This window comes from Scylla paramamosain, chromosome 16, assembly GCF_035594125.1.
Source record: "Scylla paramamosain isolate STU-SP2022 chromosome 16, ASM3559412v1, whole genome shotgun sequence".
NCBI classification, from domain to species: domain Eukaryota; kingdom Metazoa; phylum Arthropoda; class Malacostraca; order Decapoda; family Portunidae; genus Scylla; species Scylla paramamosain.
In genome coordinates this window covers 14,385,001-14,400,000 of record NC_087166.1, presented here as the reverse complement: position 1 = coordinate 14,400,000, position 15,000 = coordinate 14,385,001, and the positions used below count along the sequence as shown (strand labels likewise).

General features: G+C 39.9%; 1 protein-coding gene across 4 annotated transcripts in view; it reads left to right on the top strand.

The window, feature by feature from the left end:
* Positions 1-9,462: 9,462 nt before the first annotated feature.
* LOC135108101 (sodium-dependent nutrient amino acid transporter 1-like) overlaps positions 9,463-15,000 on the top strand; it is a 14,840-nt gene continuing 9,302 nt past the window's right edge. For 2 of the 4 annotated variants that reach the window (XM_064018762.1, XM_064018761.1), the window contains exon 1: positions 14,169-14,364. In XM_064018762.1, the coding sequence (XP_063874832.1) occupies positions 14,317-14,364 (48 nt within the window). In that variant the 5' untranslated portion in view covers positions 14,169-14,316. Of the gene's footprint in view, positions 9,528-14,145; positions 14,365-15,000 lie in introns of those variants that run through there. The other 2 variants (XM_064018765.1, XM_064018766.1) reach the window with 2 other exon arrangements.

Sequence of the window (15,000 nt, the reverse complement as noted above, 5' to 3'; positions counted from 1 at the left end):
GAAATCGTGTCAGGCCCGGGTGACTTACTTTAAGTTTATCGATGCATTTTGACACGTCACTTTCTGTTATATTGAAGCTACTTAGGACGTCGTTGTTATTAAGCTTGACTGTTGGCGCCGTAGGGATGTCGCTGAGGTCTTCTATTGTAAATACTGAGGCAAAGAAAGTGTTTAAAATGTTACTAATTTGCCCCTCGTCATGAGTGTAATCTCCATTTACGTCAATTATGGGTCCAGTAGTTGAAGTAATCACTTTCTACCTGATAAAGCTATAAAATTCCTTCAGCCTCGTTTTACTCTGGTTCGCAACATGTAACTTGGTGGACCTTTTGCTATGTTTGATTAACCTCTTTGCTTTACGTCTTTACTCAACGAATCTATTGTGTTCTTCGTTATTACTGAAGGATTTTAATCTGTTATGTGCATCCCTCTTGGCGCGCAAGCATTCAGCTATATGTGTGTTCCACAACTTTGGCTTAACGTTTTTAGTGGGACAACGATTTTTCATGGGTACACATTCTTGCACTGGTTTTAAGTATCTATCCACGAATAATTTACAGTGAGCATTAATATCTGTGGTGGTAAGTAGGTGACTCCTGTAGATTTGGTTAAGAATTGATCTGAGTTTACAGAAATTAGTTTTTCTGTAGTCAGGGACTTTTTCTTTGCTTATATTTGACTCGTTAGCCACAAAGTTTATATTGAAGGTGATTGCGCGGTCGTCACTGTTACTAAACTCTTCGCCGACATTCACATTTTCTATTAGTTCATCATTCGTAGCAAGCACGAAGTCAAGGGCGTGGTTATCACGTGTCGGGTTTTGCATAAATCGTGTAAGTGAACTTTCTTTTAAGTTATTATACAGGTCATGTCCATGATGTGAGGTGAGTGATTCGCCAGACTTAGTCACTGGTAGATTAAAATCTCTAAGGATTACGGCTTCATATGTGTCACTTATCTCGCTAATTTGGTGGAAAATTTCGCTGTCAGTTTGGACTGGCTGGGCTGGTGGTCTGTACATAAGAGATAATGCTAGTTTTGTCCCGTAGTTATTCTTTAATAATATAAATAGAGCATCTACGTTTGCAATGAGAGGTTTTGATAAAGGAACTGGGTTGAGGTTGGCTTTGATGTAGAATAAAATGCCTCCTCCATTTCTGTTTACAAGACTTTTTTTTTTTTTTCAATAGTACGTACCCGGGAATTTTGTATTCTGCTATATAGTCCCTGACTTCTACATTTAACCATGACTCTGTTACGCCTATTATATCGTAGTCTTCTGTGAACGCTATTTCTTCTCTGAAAACTTGTTACGCAAGCCATGAGCGTTCACATAGAAGAACTTAAGCTTATTTTGAGTAGGTGGGGAATCGTTTACGTGGATGAGGCTGCGCGATCCTGCTGGGTGTTTTTTGGCCTGAAACTAGAAACTTTGTTACTTAGCAGCCTCACGAGTCGTGCTGCCCCACCCCGTTGAGCTGCGAACCGTCATCCTGGAATAGGAAGGGTTTATTATAGAAGTCGTCCCAAAGATTCACGTAGTCCACACCTTCATCTGCGCAGACAGATCTTTGACGGCTGTTAGTACTAAAAGCTCTATCATAGAAAATGGTCGGTGCTCTGGTCCGGGGGAGGATGCCTGAAACAATAATATTTTGAGATTTAGTTTTATACCGCTGAACCATTCTCTTGTACTTCTCCATCAGCTTCTCAGATCTAGTGTTCTCAACGTCATTAGTACCTACGTGGATGACAAAAAGGGCATTATTTTCCGCTCCGCTGGCTTCCTCATCGCACGCTGTCGTGATGTCGTCTAGGCGTCCACCAAGCATACATAAACGTTTCCGTGACTCACAGGCTCGACCACAAAACTCGGATAGCTGACATCCAACGATGGAGTCACCAACCAGTCTCGTCTCGAGAGCGTCTTCCTCCTCTTCACACTTGACTTTGAATATGTTGTAGGTAGAAATAGGGAGGAATTTCTTTTTATTAGTGGGGGTGACATTATTCCTGACCATGATGATGGGTGTTTCCTCATGCGCAGAGGGGTGCCTGGCGGGGATGGCGGCGGGGATGGCGGCGGGTCTGGCGGGGGTGGGAGCAGTGGCGGGTGCAGTGTCTGGGAGAGAGCAACCAATATTAGCAAAAACAAAGTCCTTAAGAACTTCAAACTGCCGGGCGAGGTCGTCATACTTCTTACATTTCTCCTCGTACTTCTCACGTAGCCTCTCGGGCTTGCTCTGTATATGGCACAACATGCAAGCTGAGGAATTCCTAAAATACAGGCGTCACATTGTCTGGGGAGAGAAGGCATGATGAGTGGCGACGGTAGCAGTCGTTTAAACAACCGAAGAAGCGGAACAACAGCAGTCAAGACTGAGAACAGCAACACAACAGGACGCGCGCAGTGTGGCCTGGCGGGAAAACGGGTAAGGGTTGAGCATGGATTGGTGCGGGGAGCAAGGGTGGTGTGGGCGCTGGCGGCGTCAGGTCAACTCCCTGGGGAATTCTAAGTTGCCGGAGCACATGGTGGTTTTCTTCTTGCTGCTGAAATTACACAATTACACAGAGACGAATGCACTTACAGGGGTTAGTAATAGTCTTGTAAGAAGGAGGAGAAGTTAGAAGTAAACAAACCAAAACAAACAATCTAATAAGAACTAGTGGTCAGAAAACAAACAGCCAAACTGGTGAGAAAAGTATCTATGTTAGTAACTACGAGTCTATCACTGTGTGTGTGAAGAGGTGTGTAAAATATATGCAGAATCAATAGCTAGGAAGTAAAGGGGTGTAGGTACTAAGGATATAAGTCAATACAATACTTAGCAATGCTGAGAAACGAAGCGGAGCAGGTGACCGGGGCGTGCGCGGTGACCTCTTCCCTGTAATATGTCGCGAGGACAACTGATTAGAAGAGCAGTTAGCGTGAAAATAGCGGTAGAAAATACCAAGGGATGCAACACTGCGGCGATGAGAGAGAGAGAGAGAGGTTGAAGGTAGTCAGATGGAAGAAAGGGGTTGATAGGACGAAATGCTTTTGATTGCACTCTGTGTAGAAGAGCAGTGTGAGTAGAAACCTTCCCTCCCTACATGTGAAACGTACTTCATACATAGACGGACAAGGCCCCTGTACAGAGTTGGTGTGGTCGGGTGAGAAAAACTGGCACAGATGACTCAGAACACCTAACTTCATGGAACCTGTTTTATCTAGAGGAAAGAACGAGGGTGTTCATTGTAGAAGACAGGGACAGTTGAGTCATTGAAAAAGGGATACTTATCTGGAAGGTTGTGTCGAGATGATAGATGCAGGAATTGAGTTTTCAAAGCATTGGACAACACCAAATTTGCTCTTTCAAAATAATAAAATTTAGGGAGGTCAGAAGTCAGGCTTTCTGTGGCTTCCCTGTGTGAGCTGTTTAATTCCTGAATGGTTGGACGTCTATGAAAAGACGTGGAAAAGCACAGGGTAGTATCATCAGCGTAGGAGTGGATAGGACAAGAAGTTTGGTGTAGAAGATCAGTGATGAACAATAAGGAAAGAGGGTGGGTGACGGAACAGAACCTGAAGAACCTATTCTTCATGACCTAAAAGGTCATGAAGGATAGCAAGGTTAAAGGGTAGTTCACCAAGTTGGTCAGTGAAGGGAAAGGAAAGCGAAAACTGGTGGTGAAAATTGAAGTCTCCAAGAATGGAGATCTTCATGAAAGGGAAGAGTCAGGAAGTGTTCCACTTTGAAAATTAAATGAAGCATGAACCCACAGACATGACGTGTAGGTGACAAGAATGTTTATATCAAAATAAGGTTCCCTAATTGACACTCACACCCCCCTAATTCCACCTCGGTTGAGAACCACTGAGACAGTGGAATATGGCAGGAAGCAAATAATACACCGGGAACATACTTCGGCTTGAACTACATTATTTTACAATGTTTGGATATTGCTTGACTGAAACACATGTTCTGCAAGGATGTGATCCTGAGCTGATTCTGTGGTAGCATTAAAAAAGGTGAAAGTTCCATGCATCGATATCTACTCCATTCCTACTTAGCTTTGCTTCCCATAAGTCAAGACCGATAGTGTAACTTAGATTCTCAGGATGTTCCTTTTCTGCTGCACTCACAGCATGCAACTTCTCCCACTCTTCTCTAAAGGTGGGGTGAGTGTCCTAAATACAGCAAATACTCTATGTCGATCTTTGAGCTCCGAAGTTTTTTCTAGCACTTTGTGACAAGAATCGGAAGAGTACGAGCACTGTCGGGGTTATGACAGCCTCATGAAGGAACGAATTTCTGTGTTGTCTTTCAACGTTTGCCAATTTTGCCAGCCCATCGGCGTTGTTGGTGGCACCGTCAAGGCTGACAGTTCATCAGATACACTCAGTACAATCAATAAAGTTTCTCGCTCTATCCTATTAATTTTCTCTGTGAGCAGCTGCTGCTGGTGCTGTTGCATGATAATGTCCGCTTGTTTTCCTAACTTTCTTACATCTTTGCCAACATCTTGTCAGTATTTTTCTATGACGAAGCGATGGAGAGTTTCAGTTCATTTAGCCCTGTGGCGATTAATTGAATCTTAGCCAAAAGGCCGAGAAGCGATAATTGAAGCCTCTTCAACCGTGCCACGACTTGAACATCAACATCCGCCACTCATAGTACATAATCGATCACTACTTCCCTAATATTATTTGAGCACTGGGAATCTTCCATAAGTCTGTTAGAAATCTCCCAGGCATGACGTGTTCGGAAGGTGTAACTTATTGGGTCAAAGGGTCATATGGCAAGTGGTTGTCATTTGTTCTGCGCATCCGCAAAAAGCTGGCAAACGTAGCGAGAAACATTGAGGAGGCAGTGTCAATGTTCCTCCTTACTACTCCCCGAGACTTAAAAACATCACATTTGTGAGTTGTTTGTTGTTAGACACCACTGCTAGAAACAAGAGGACACACAACGAAGTAGACTGCTATCAGCTATACCTGCACATGCGTCGGCAGGTATAAAACACTGTGCCAAGGGGAGGGAGAGGAAATTTAAGTTCCACTTATACTTCACGCCAAGCATGCTTAAAGATATTACCTCAGTCTTTACATGTGATCAACACAGCTTCTTGTACCGTCTTTTCCACGTAGAGTGCACTTCATATAGTACACCGGGAACATATTTCGGCTTGAACTGCATTTTATCTACAATAGACATCTAATTTGTGAGTTGTTTCTTGATAAACACCACTGCTAGAAGCAAGAGGACACAAAACGAAGCAGGCTGCTATCAGATCGTTCTGCACATGCGTTGGCAGGTGTAAGACGCTGTACCAAGAGGAGGGAGAGGAAATTAAAGTTTCACTTATGCTTCACGCCAAGCATGCTTAAAAATATTACCTCATTCTTTACATGTGATCATCATAGCTTCTTGTACTTTCTTTTCTACGTAGAGTGCTTTTCAAGTGGACCCTTTTTTTTTCCTCAGAATTATGCTGCCCTTGGTCAGTAATCCTCTTGCATATATATATATATATATATATATATATATATATATATATATATATATATATATATATATATATATATATATATATATATATATATATATATATATATATATATAAGAATAATAGGTATTAAGTGTTATGACCACAAATTCCAGCCCCTCTTACAGCTGCCTCAAACTGGGATAACTCTCCCCAAGTCACCACCTACATGACTTGGTGAAGGGCTTAATATGGGTTACAAGGTCCTCTTTTGACTTTTGCACCCTTTACACAGACGATCATAACACCAGGTTACACGTATGAGGTCGGCAGCCTGTTTCACCCACCAACAAGGGAATATTGTAACAACAACTGCCAAATCATTCAAACAGCTGGGAAAGAATCGATAGCCACGTTCTACGAAGAGACAATCACAACAAGGGACACACTTAAAAAAGATTGAGGTATAACACCTCGTTGGACAACCGCCCTCTATTCTAACGAATCGCCCACTGCCCATCAAAGCATTGTATCCTCCAGCCAAGTACTGTAGTTTACAGCCTCTTGGATGGCAGGCCTCGACAGGGTCTGAGGAGGGAGTGTTATGGTGTTATGGTGGCTGGACTATTACTGACTTGGAAGGCTGGGAAGGCGAGGTAAAACACTCTCAAACTGGTACAATGGGGGATGTGGTGACATACAATCGCTCCTAGCGAGCACAATAAAACGATTATTTTTCGAAAATTCTTTTGACTGATTATGCCTTCGTCAAGGGTAACTCTTCTGCTATAAACTACATGAGGCTTAACAGGAGGTACTATAGGGAAAGTACTGAAATTAAAATAGAAATAGGGTGGAGGGTATAAAACTTTTAATATATTTGCGAGAGCGAGGCAATAGTCATCGCACATCAGGCATCCCCACTTCCGCTCTCGCCCTCTCTCTTTCCTTTCTTCTCATCCTTTCTTTTTCATTCTTATTTCTCACTTCTTACTCCCCCGCTACTTAAGCCCTACGTAACAAAAGTTAGTGCTAGGAATACAGACAGTGCGTAAGATGAGCGCACTGAGCACCTAAGAAGTAAATACTGACAGTTTGGTGGGTTGTAGCTGTTTCCACATCCAGCCATTTAATTAAGTCACTCCCGCACATGGAGAACTAACACAAAAGACAAAATGTATCAGGAGTTTTCAGGGACAGAGGGAAGCCACTATAAAACAGATTAAAACAGATGAAAACAGCATATTTCAAGGTTAAAGGCAGCAAGTAACACGCCGTGGCAAAACGTTTTGACACATTGAAAAATATTAATAAACATTTTTTTATTGCTCTCTGCTGTGATTAATCTTTTAAATACATCTGTGCTATTGAAAATTAGTGCGTTTTTCAGAAGGCTTATAAAGGTGGAGGTCATGGGAAGTTTGGAACTATTGAAAAGGATCACATACTGGAAAAGTTTGTGAAACACTGCTGCATATCCTTTTAAATCTTGCAAGGTTTATCTCTAATGAGTCACAACAATGGTCGCATTTTAATAAGATGTGTCTTGATGTAGGGGTTGCCATAATGCAGGAACGAAAACGAAACACCACACAACTTGACCACTCTCCGTGCTGACGACCGCACAGTACACTACTGACCTTAGCCACTGGCATATTCACTACTGCGCATATCAATCTGTCGTCTTTATTTCTATGTAAATACGAGATGAAAATGGGGACGGTATCGCCGCAGTCACAACTCACGTTCTACCACTGAATTCGTTTTCCTGCTGCTTGATTCACTCCTCAGCCTCATTATACTTTCTTACTATTTGCTCTACTCCTCTCAATCATAATACTTTTATTAATTCCTTGCTCCATTCCTGCTGGTCATTACTATATGTTTTCCAACTCCAGCAACGACTGAAATTGTCATGTTTAGAACCCAATGGTGCATGTTATGCAAAATAATCTCAAGACGTGATTTTCGAGCTTACAAGGATTCTCGCAAATTTCTGGTAAGTGTTCACAGCACCAGTAAAGTTTGAATATAGCCGGGTGGCTTGCAACAAAATTTAGCGACTAAAACGTTTGCAGATAGTTTATGAATCTGGCCTCGGTGTACGAACTTTTTTTCTAAATGGTTCAGATCCTGTCACCACAGCAGTTACTCAGTGACAGAAATGTTATCACACATAATTATACCACGAAAGCTTCTTATCTCGCAGATATTCTCAAGAGAGGTCACTATTTTGGTGGGTAAGCGGTTCCTCAACTACTCTTAAAGCATTTAGAAAAATAAAAAAAAAATCTGGGAAAGAAAATAAGGTGGTATAATGTTTTGTAAGACAGTTACAAATCCTGTGATTGCAAAAATAATGTGAATGATGTCGTGCATGCATTTGATTGTGATTCTTTGTTCACTACTTCTTTTTTAAGGACAAAGTTGAATAGTTGACTTACACAGGTGTCTTCACTGTGAACCAATAACATAATCTGAGGAAAAATTACTGACAAAAATGCAAAAATTTCCAAGTCATATTTAAGAGAGTATTATATGAGGACAAGTTTGCTCACCAAACATGCTTTCACTAAGCAACTTTAACCGGCTGCTCAGAAAAACTATCAAACGGTGATGCTGGTTTCGTCGAGCAAGACCTTCATTGCTGGAGGCGACCATCTTGGATCTTATCTTTATTATTCTCTTTTGTTTTGCTTTAAATAACATTTTCTTAATAATGTCTGCTGGTGAAATGAGTGATGCACGGCTGAGGGGAAGAGACGAGCTTTTCTTTGTCAACTGTATACTATACAGGGTGTAACGCGAGTTTCTGCAAATACTGAAAGAAGTGAAAGAACGAGTAATTCTAAGAAGAAAATGTTCTGTACACATATGCATTTTAAGGTTTTGTTTACCCATCAGAGGAGTTGAAAATTCATGGGATTTGCGGATGTGCTGTGCATGTAGCTATGAGGTGACCGACAAACGGTTGCAATGTCGCAGCCTCAGAGGTGCCACCTGGTTAAATTATGAATGGTTTAATTTTATTTTTTGCAAGACGTGAAATATTACAGTATCTTATAACAAGACAAATGGTATAAAAAGTATGTAATTTACCGGTAAGCATTACATGACAACATTATTGCGGTGATTAAAAGTACTCGTGTAAGATGCTTCATGGCATCATCGCTCAGCTGTTTTCAAGGTCGCTTGGACTCGCTCCCCCCACTCCTCCCTCGCTTTAATGATGTCACGTAGCATTTTACAGGAGTGGTTTTAATTGCCACAATAATGTTGTTGTGTAATGCTTATCGGTAAATTACATGCTTTTAAATACCATTTGTCTTGTCATAAGATACTGTAATATTCCATAGCCTGCAGAAAATAAGATTAAACCATTCATAATTTGACCAAGTGGCACATACGAGGCTGTGACAATGCAACCATCTGTCCGTCACCTCATAGCTACAAGCATAGCACCCCAGCGAGTCCCATACATTTTCAGCTCTTCTGACGCATAAACAAAGCCTTAAAATGCATATATATATATATATATATATATATATATATATATATATATATATATATATATATATATATATATATATATATATATATATATATATATATATATAGGACATTTGCTACTTAGAATTACACGTTCTTTCACCTCTTTCAGTATTTTCAGAAAATCCTGCGCTCACACTTTCCTCTTTATTATAATTAACATTGTGAAAATGCAAAGAAAACTGAAAATAAGGAAATAGATAAGGCTAGAAAAGATTACAAAATATTAATTTATTGATTACACAAGTTATGACGCAGGCTTTTTTACGCTCTTTTTTCCCCTTAGATTACAAAGAGGGAAAAAACATACTTCTACATACATGCACTCACGCACACAACGGATTATGATTATTCTCTCTCCAGCTTGCTATCAAGGCTATGTGCGTCACATTCCACATGCCACGCTAATAAATATAAAGAGCAGGAGGGCAACTGCACCACACAGCACCCACGGCCATCCCCGCACCACCATGAAGCAGGCGACAGCCATTCTCCTCGGAGATCCTAAGGCAAGATATACCACACATTTGTTTCAGTTCTTCTTGTCATATTCTTCCTAATAGCTAGCTACAAGGGGCAATTAATTATTAAACAAAGTCACGCGTTTTGTAGAGTCGTCAGTCTAATCACATTATGTGACGGTGATGAGGAATGCATCATCATCATGATTCATTAAAATGCAAATAAGAAAAAAATTTGTACATTTGATGACGCCTGCCTTTCATCCCATCGTTCACCACCTTTGCGCACCAAAAATTAAACACACGTAAACCCTCGGTCCACCTGCCATTTCCTTAGTCCACCCTGAGACTTCCTAGTGACAGAGAGGCAACCTGGCTCCGTTGGATCAGCCATGTGCCATGGTGAGGAGGGGGGTGGTGACGGAAATTCGACGGTCTATGGGAAAAGTTCCACTTCCACCAGAGTCAGCATGCTCTGCTACCCGACCGTGAAGTGTGGAAGTGCTCAGACTGTGTGGAGAGAGAGAGAGAAAGAGAGAGAGAGAGAGAGAGAGAGAGAGAGAGAGAGAGAGAGAGAGAGAGAGAGAGAGAGAGAGAGAGAGAGAGAGAGAGAGAGAGTATCGGGGCCCTAAACAGAGACGGTCATAGCAATGACACAAGTGAGCGGATAAATGATTACATATCGGTAGATGACTGGTTTGGACTGAGTAGTCAGTTGTTGGTGCCGAGTCATAAGAGAGATATAAAAAATCGACAATTTTGATGGATAAGGGTGATAAGTAAAAGATAAGGCAGGTACTGCCATGTGTGGGGCTGACGGCTTCTTGCACCTTCCTCTGTTTTCTTATATTCTTATGTTCTTATCAGTTTTTTACTTAGAAAATTTTATAATTCGGTCCGAAGTAACCAAACTTTTACGAGCGGAGAAGTGAATAACTAATCAATATTTGCATAACTAGGTAAAATATCCTGACAGACATAAATAACCTGAAGATCAAATCACTAGGACCGGATGAAATAATTCCTCACGAGTGTAGGGACCTAATTAGCGTATCCTTAAAGAAATTATTTAAGAAATCAATAGGTAAGGGTGGAGTGCCTAACATGTGGAGATAGGACAATGTAGTTCAGATATTTCAATAGTCAGATACGCAGAAGTGAAATGTCAAATTACAGTCCTATTAATTTAATATCAGCTGTAGGCAAAATGTTAGAGTAACTCTCTCCCTCCCTTCCTCCCTCCATCTCTCTCTCTCTCTCTCTCTCTCTCTCTCTCTCTCTCTCTCTCTCTCTCTCTCTCTCTCTCTCTCTCTCTTTCTTGATAGTACGTATATATATATATATATATATATATATATATATATATATATATATATATATATATATATATATATATATATATATATATATATATATATATATATATATATATATATATATATATATATATATATATATATATATATATATATATATATATATATATATATATATATATATATATATATATATATATATATATATATATATATATATATATATATATATATATATATATATATATATATATATATATATATATATATATATATATATATATATATATATATATATATATATATATATATATATATATATATATATATATATATATATATATATATATATATATATATATATATATATATATATATATATATATATATATATATATATATATATATATATATATATATATATATATATATATATATATATATATATCACTTCACAACCTTCTATCACTTCACAACCTCTATCACTTCACAACCTTCTATCTGATCACCAGTATGGGCTCCGTCAAGGCCGCTCTACTGGTGATCTTCTGACTTTCTTTACTGAGTCTTGTTCATCCTCTTTTAGAGGTTTTGATGAAACTTTCGCTGTTGCCTTAGACATATCAAGAGCTTTTGATAGAGTCTGGCACAAAGCTTTGATTTCCAAACTTCCTTCCTACAGCTTCTATCCTTCTCTCTGTAACTTCATCTCAAGTTTCTTTTCTGACTGTTCTATTGCTGCTGTGGTAGACCGTCACTGTTCTTCTAAATCTATTAACAGTGGTGTTCCTCAGGGTTGTGTCCTGTCACCCACTCTCTTCTTATCATTCATTAATTATCTTCTTAACCAAACTTCTTGTCCTATCCACTCTTACGCTGATGATACCACTCTGCTCTTTTCCATGTCTTTTCATAGATGTCCACCCTTCAGGAAGTAAACAGTTCACGTAAGGAAGCCACAGAACGCCTGACTTCTGATCTTTCTAAAATTTCTGATTGGGGCAGAGCAAACTTGGTATTGTTCAATGCCCCAAAAACTCAATTCCTCCATCTATCAACTCGACACATCCTTCCAGACAACTATCCCCTCTTCTTCAGTGACACTCAACTGTCCCGCTCTTCTACAAGGAACATCCTTGGTCTGTCCTTTTCTTATAATCTAAACTAGAAATTTTACATATCATCTCTAGCTAGAACAGCTTCTATGAAGTTAGGCGTTCTGAGACGTCTCTGCCAGTTTTTCTTACCCCACCAGATACTAATTCTGTAGAAGGGCCTTATCCGTCCACGTATGGACGGTGTGGGGATTCCACTCATACTGCTCTTTTAGACAGTGTGGAATCAAAAGCTTTACGTCTCATCAACTCTTCTCCTCTAACTAACAGTCTTGAGCCTCTTTCTCATCACCGCAATGTTGCATCCCTCATTATCTTCTACCGCTATTCTCATGCTAACTTTTTCTGATCATGCTAACTGCATGCCTCAACTCCTCCTGCGGCCTCGCTGCACAAGACTCACTTCTTTCTCTCACTCCTATTCTGTCCACCTCTCTAATGCAAGAGTTAACCAGAAATTCTCAATCATTCATCCCTTTCTCTGGTAAACTCTGGAACTCCCTGTCTGCTTCTGTATTCCCACTTTCCTATGGCTTGAACTCCTTCAAGGGGGAGGTTACAAGACATAAGCTTATCCTTCAATTTTTGACTACCGCGTCGGACCCTATTCGGGGAGCGGCATCTCAGTGGGCACATTTTTTTTTTTTTTTTTTAGATTTTGTTGCCCTTGGCCAGTGTGGCTCCTACATGAAAAAAAAAAAAAATAAATAAATAAAAAATTGGCCATTTGCTTATCGTAGTTTGTGGGCAAAAAGTGAGGTCTCTCTCTCTCTCTCTCTCTCTCTCTCTCTCTCTCTCTCTCTCTCTCTCTCTCTCTCTCTCCACAACGTCATCCCTTTTTTTTATAGCTCTCTTATGACTCGGCACTAACAACTGACTACTCAGTCCAAACTGGTCATCTGCCGATAAGTAATCGTTTATCCGCTCGCTTGTGTCATTGCTATGACCGTCTCTGTTTAGGGACCCGATACTCTCTCTCTCTCTCTCTCTCTCTCTCTCTCTCTCTCTCTCTCTCTCTCTCTCTCTCTCTCTCCTCTTTCTTTTTCTCTTCTTCATTCTTTATTTTTATCTTTCTCGTCCTCCTCCATCGTCTCTTCATGGTACGTACTAGTATATCACAAATTATCACACACACACACACACACACACACACACACACACACACACACACACACAAATAAGCAAACACACCAAAAAAGGCTAGAAAAGGCCTACTGAATGTGGCAGTCCTCAAACAGTATAGCTAACAGGATCATCAAAAGTTAAAATGTCTTGAAGCCCCCCTTCTGAAAGAGTTGAAATCATTGTTAGTAGTCTCTTTGTTTTCAGTTGTCTGATTATCATATGAAAATTGCTCAAGGTTGGCACTCCGGTAATAGGAGAGTTAGTGCTTATCATCATCTGAATAATTATGTAGTTACGTTGCTTCCCTACGTGACGGTTTGCGTGTGCATGAAGAAGTACTGCTTACCTTTTTCTCTCAGCCTTTCTCTCACTGCTTGAAAAACTTATTTTTTTATATTTTCCTCAGATAGTTCTAAAGTTGCCTTAAATTTCGCTGTTAAGAGTTCTTCGATCATAAAATATCTGATTTATAGAGGTGCTGAAATTCCGCAAAGTTGGAAAATAAAATAAAGTAAAGGCGGACGGAAACGAGAAGGCAGGCTGGTTGCGTCGTCACAAGCTTGGAACAGGAGACAGTGGCGGGACGTTCATTACCTGTCAATCCATTATTTTGTTCATCTGCGATATGTTCTACATGTGACGTTTCTGCCCATGTCAACTTTTTTTTTTTCACTCTCTTCTTATCTCTCCATTTTATGCAGCAATATTATCTCCATTCCTCTTTGAATACTTAAAAATATTTTTTTCTCTTGTCTTTCAGCAAGACTGCGGGTTTCCCATCATGCACAACCATTCGTTGCTTCCCTCGTACCCTAAGTTTTACATCTTCCATACTCTCTACATATCCAAACCACCATAGCAATCCCTTCTCTGCTCGATTATTAAATATTATTTCAACACCACTTAATCTCCGCAGTTGAGATTAATTACACACGCTTCCACTCCACGTTGAAAGTCAAGTATAAAACAGTTTTTAGGTGACAGCCGATAGGAGGAACCGACGCTCGAAGCAATTAACGAAAATTGTTCGGACCATAATTCAAGTGAGAGAGAGAGAGAGAGAGAGAGAGAGAGAGAGAGAGAGAGAGAGAGAGAGAGAGAGAGAGAGAGATTTAATCTGAGCGTATAGTGTATAACCAAGCCTGTAAAGTGAAAAGGTGCAACTGGTCACTCACGCTCACTCGCTCTTTGCCACGGAATATGGTTCAGGTTCACCGCCAATAGAAGGTCAGTGACAGTAATAACGTGTGGAACTACTTGTGCTACCAAGGAAAAGTGAAAATGGAGGAAGAAAGGAAAAGGCTTTTTCCTGACATCGAGAATTTTGAGGTACATTCTCTCTCTCTCTCTCTCTCTCTCTCTCTCTCTCTCTCTCTCTCTCTCTCTCTCTCTCTCTCTCTCTCTCTATATATATATATATATATATATACTAATTATCTGCCTGTCTACCTACCTACCTAGCTATCTATCTACATATCTATCTGTATCAGAATGAAATACATGATAATATGTTTGGAGGTGTTTGGACGTGCGATGGACTTTGTTGCAAGGGGAATACGCTGAATAAAAGTGTGTTTAACACACCTAAGCGTTAGAATAGATCACTTTACCGCTCCGACTCATTACATTGATTAAAGTATATTCCTAAAAGTGTTCGGTCTGTTTGGCTGTCTATCTGGTGTTTTCACAACAAAGCGAATTATTTAGAGATAAAACTAAATCAGTTCAGCGCAGAATGGCCGATATCTCTTATTGAAACACAGCGAATATGAAACATCCAGACTTTGTCATAAGTTATCAGAGAAAAAAAAAGGCTTGACGAGATAAAGGGATTAGAGTGCAGATTTGTTACTGGGCTCCAAAATTACATGTTTTTTGTGAGCAGCGCAATCTCTGTTACAACCCTTTGGAAGTGTCTTAAGCAGCTTGGCTGTTCGGGTGTCTAGAGTTTACGCATGAATGTAA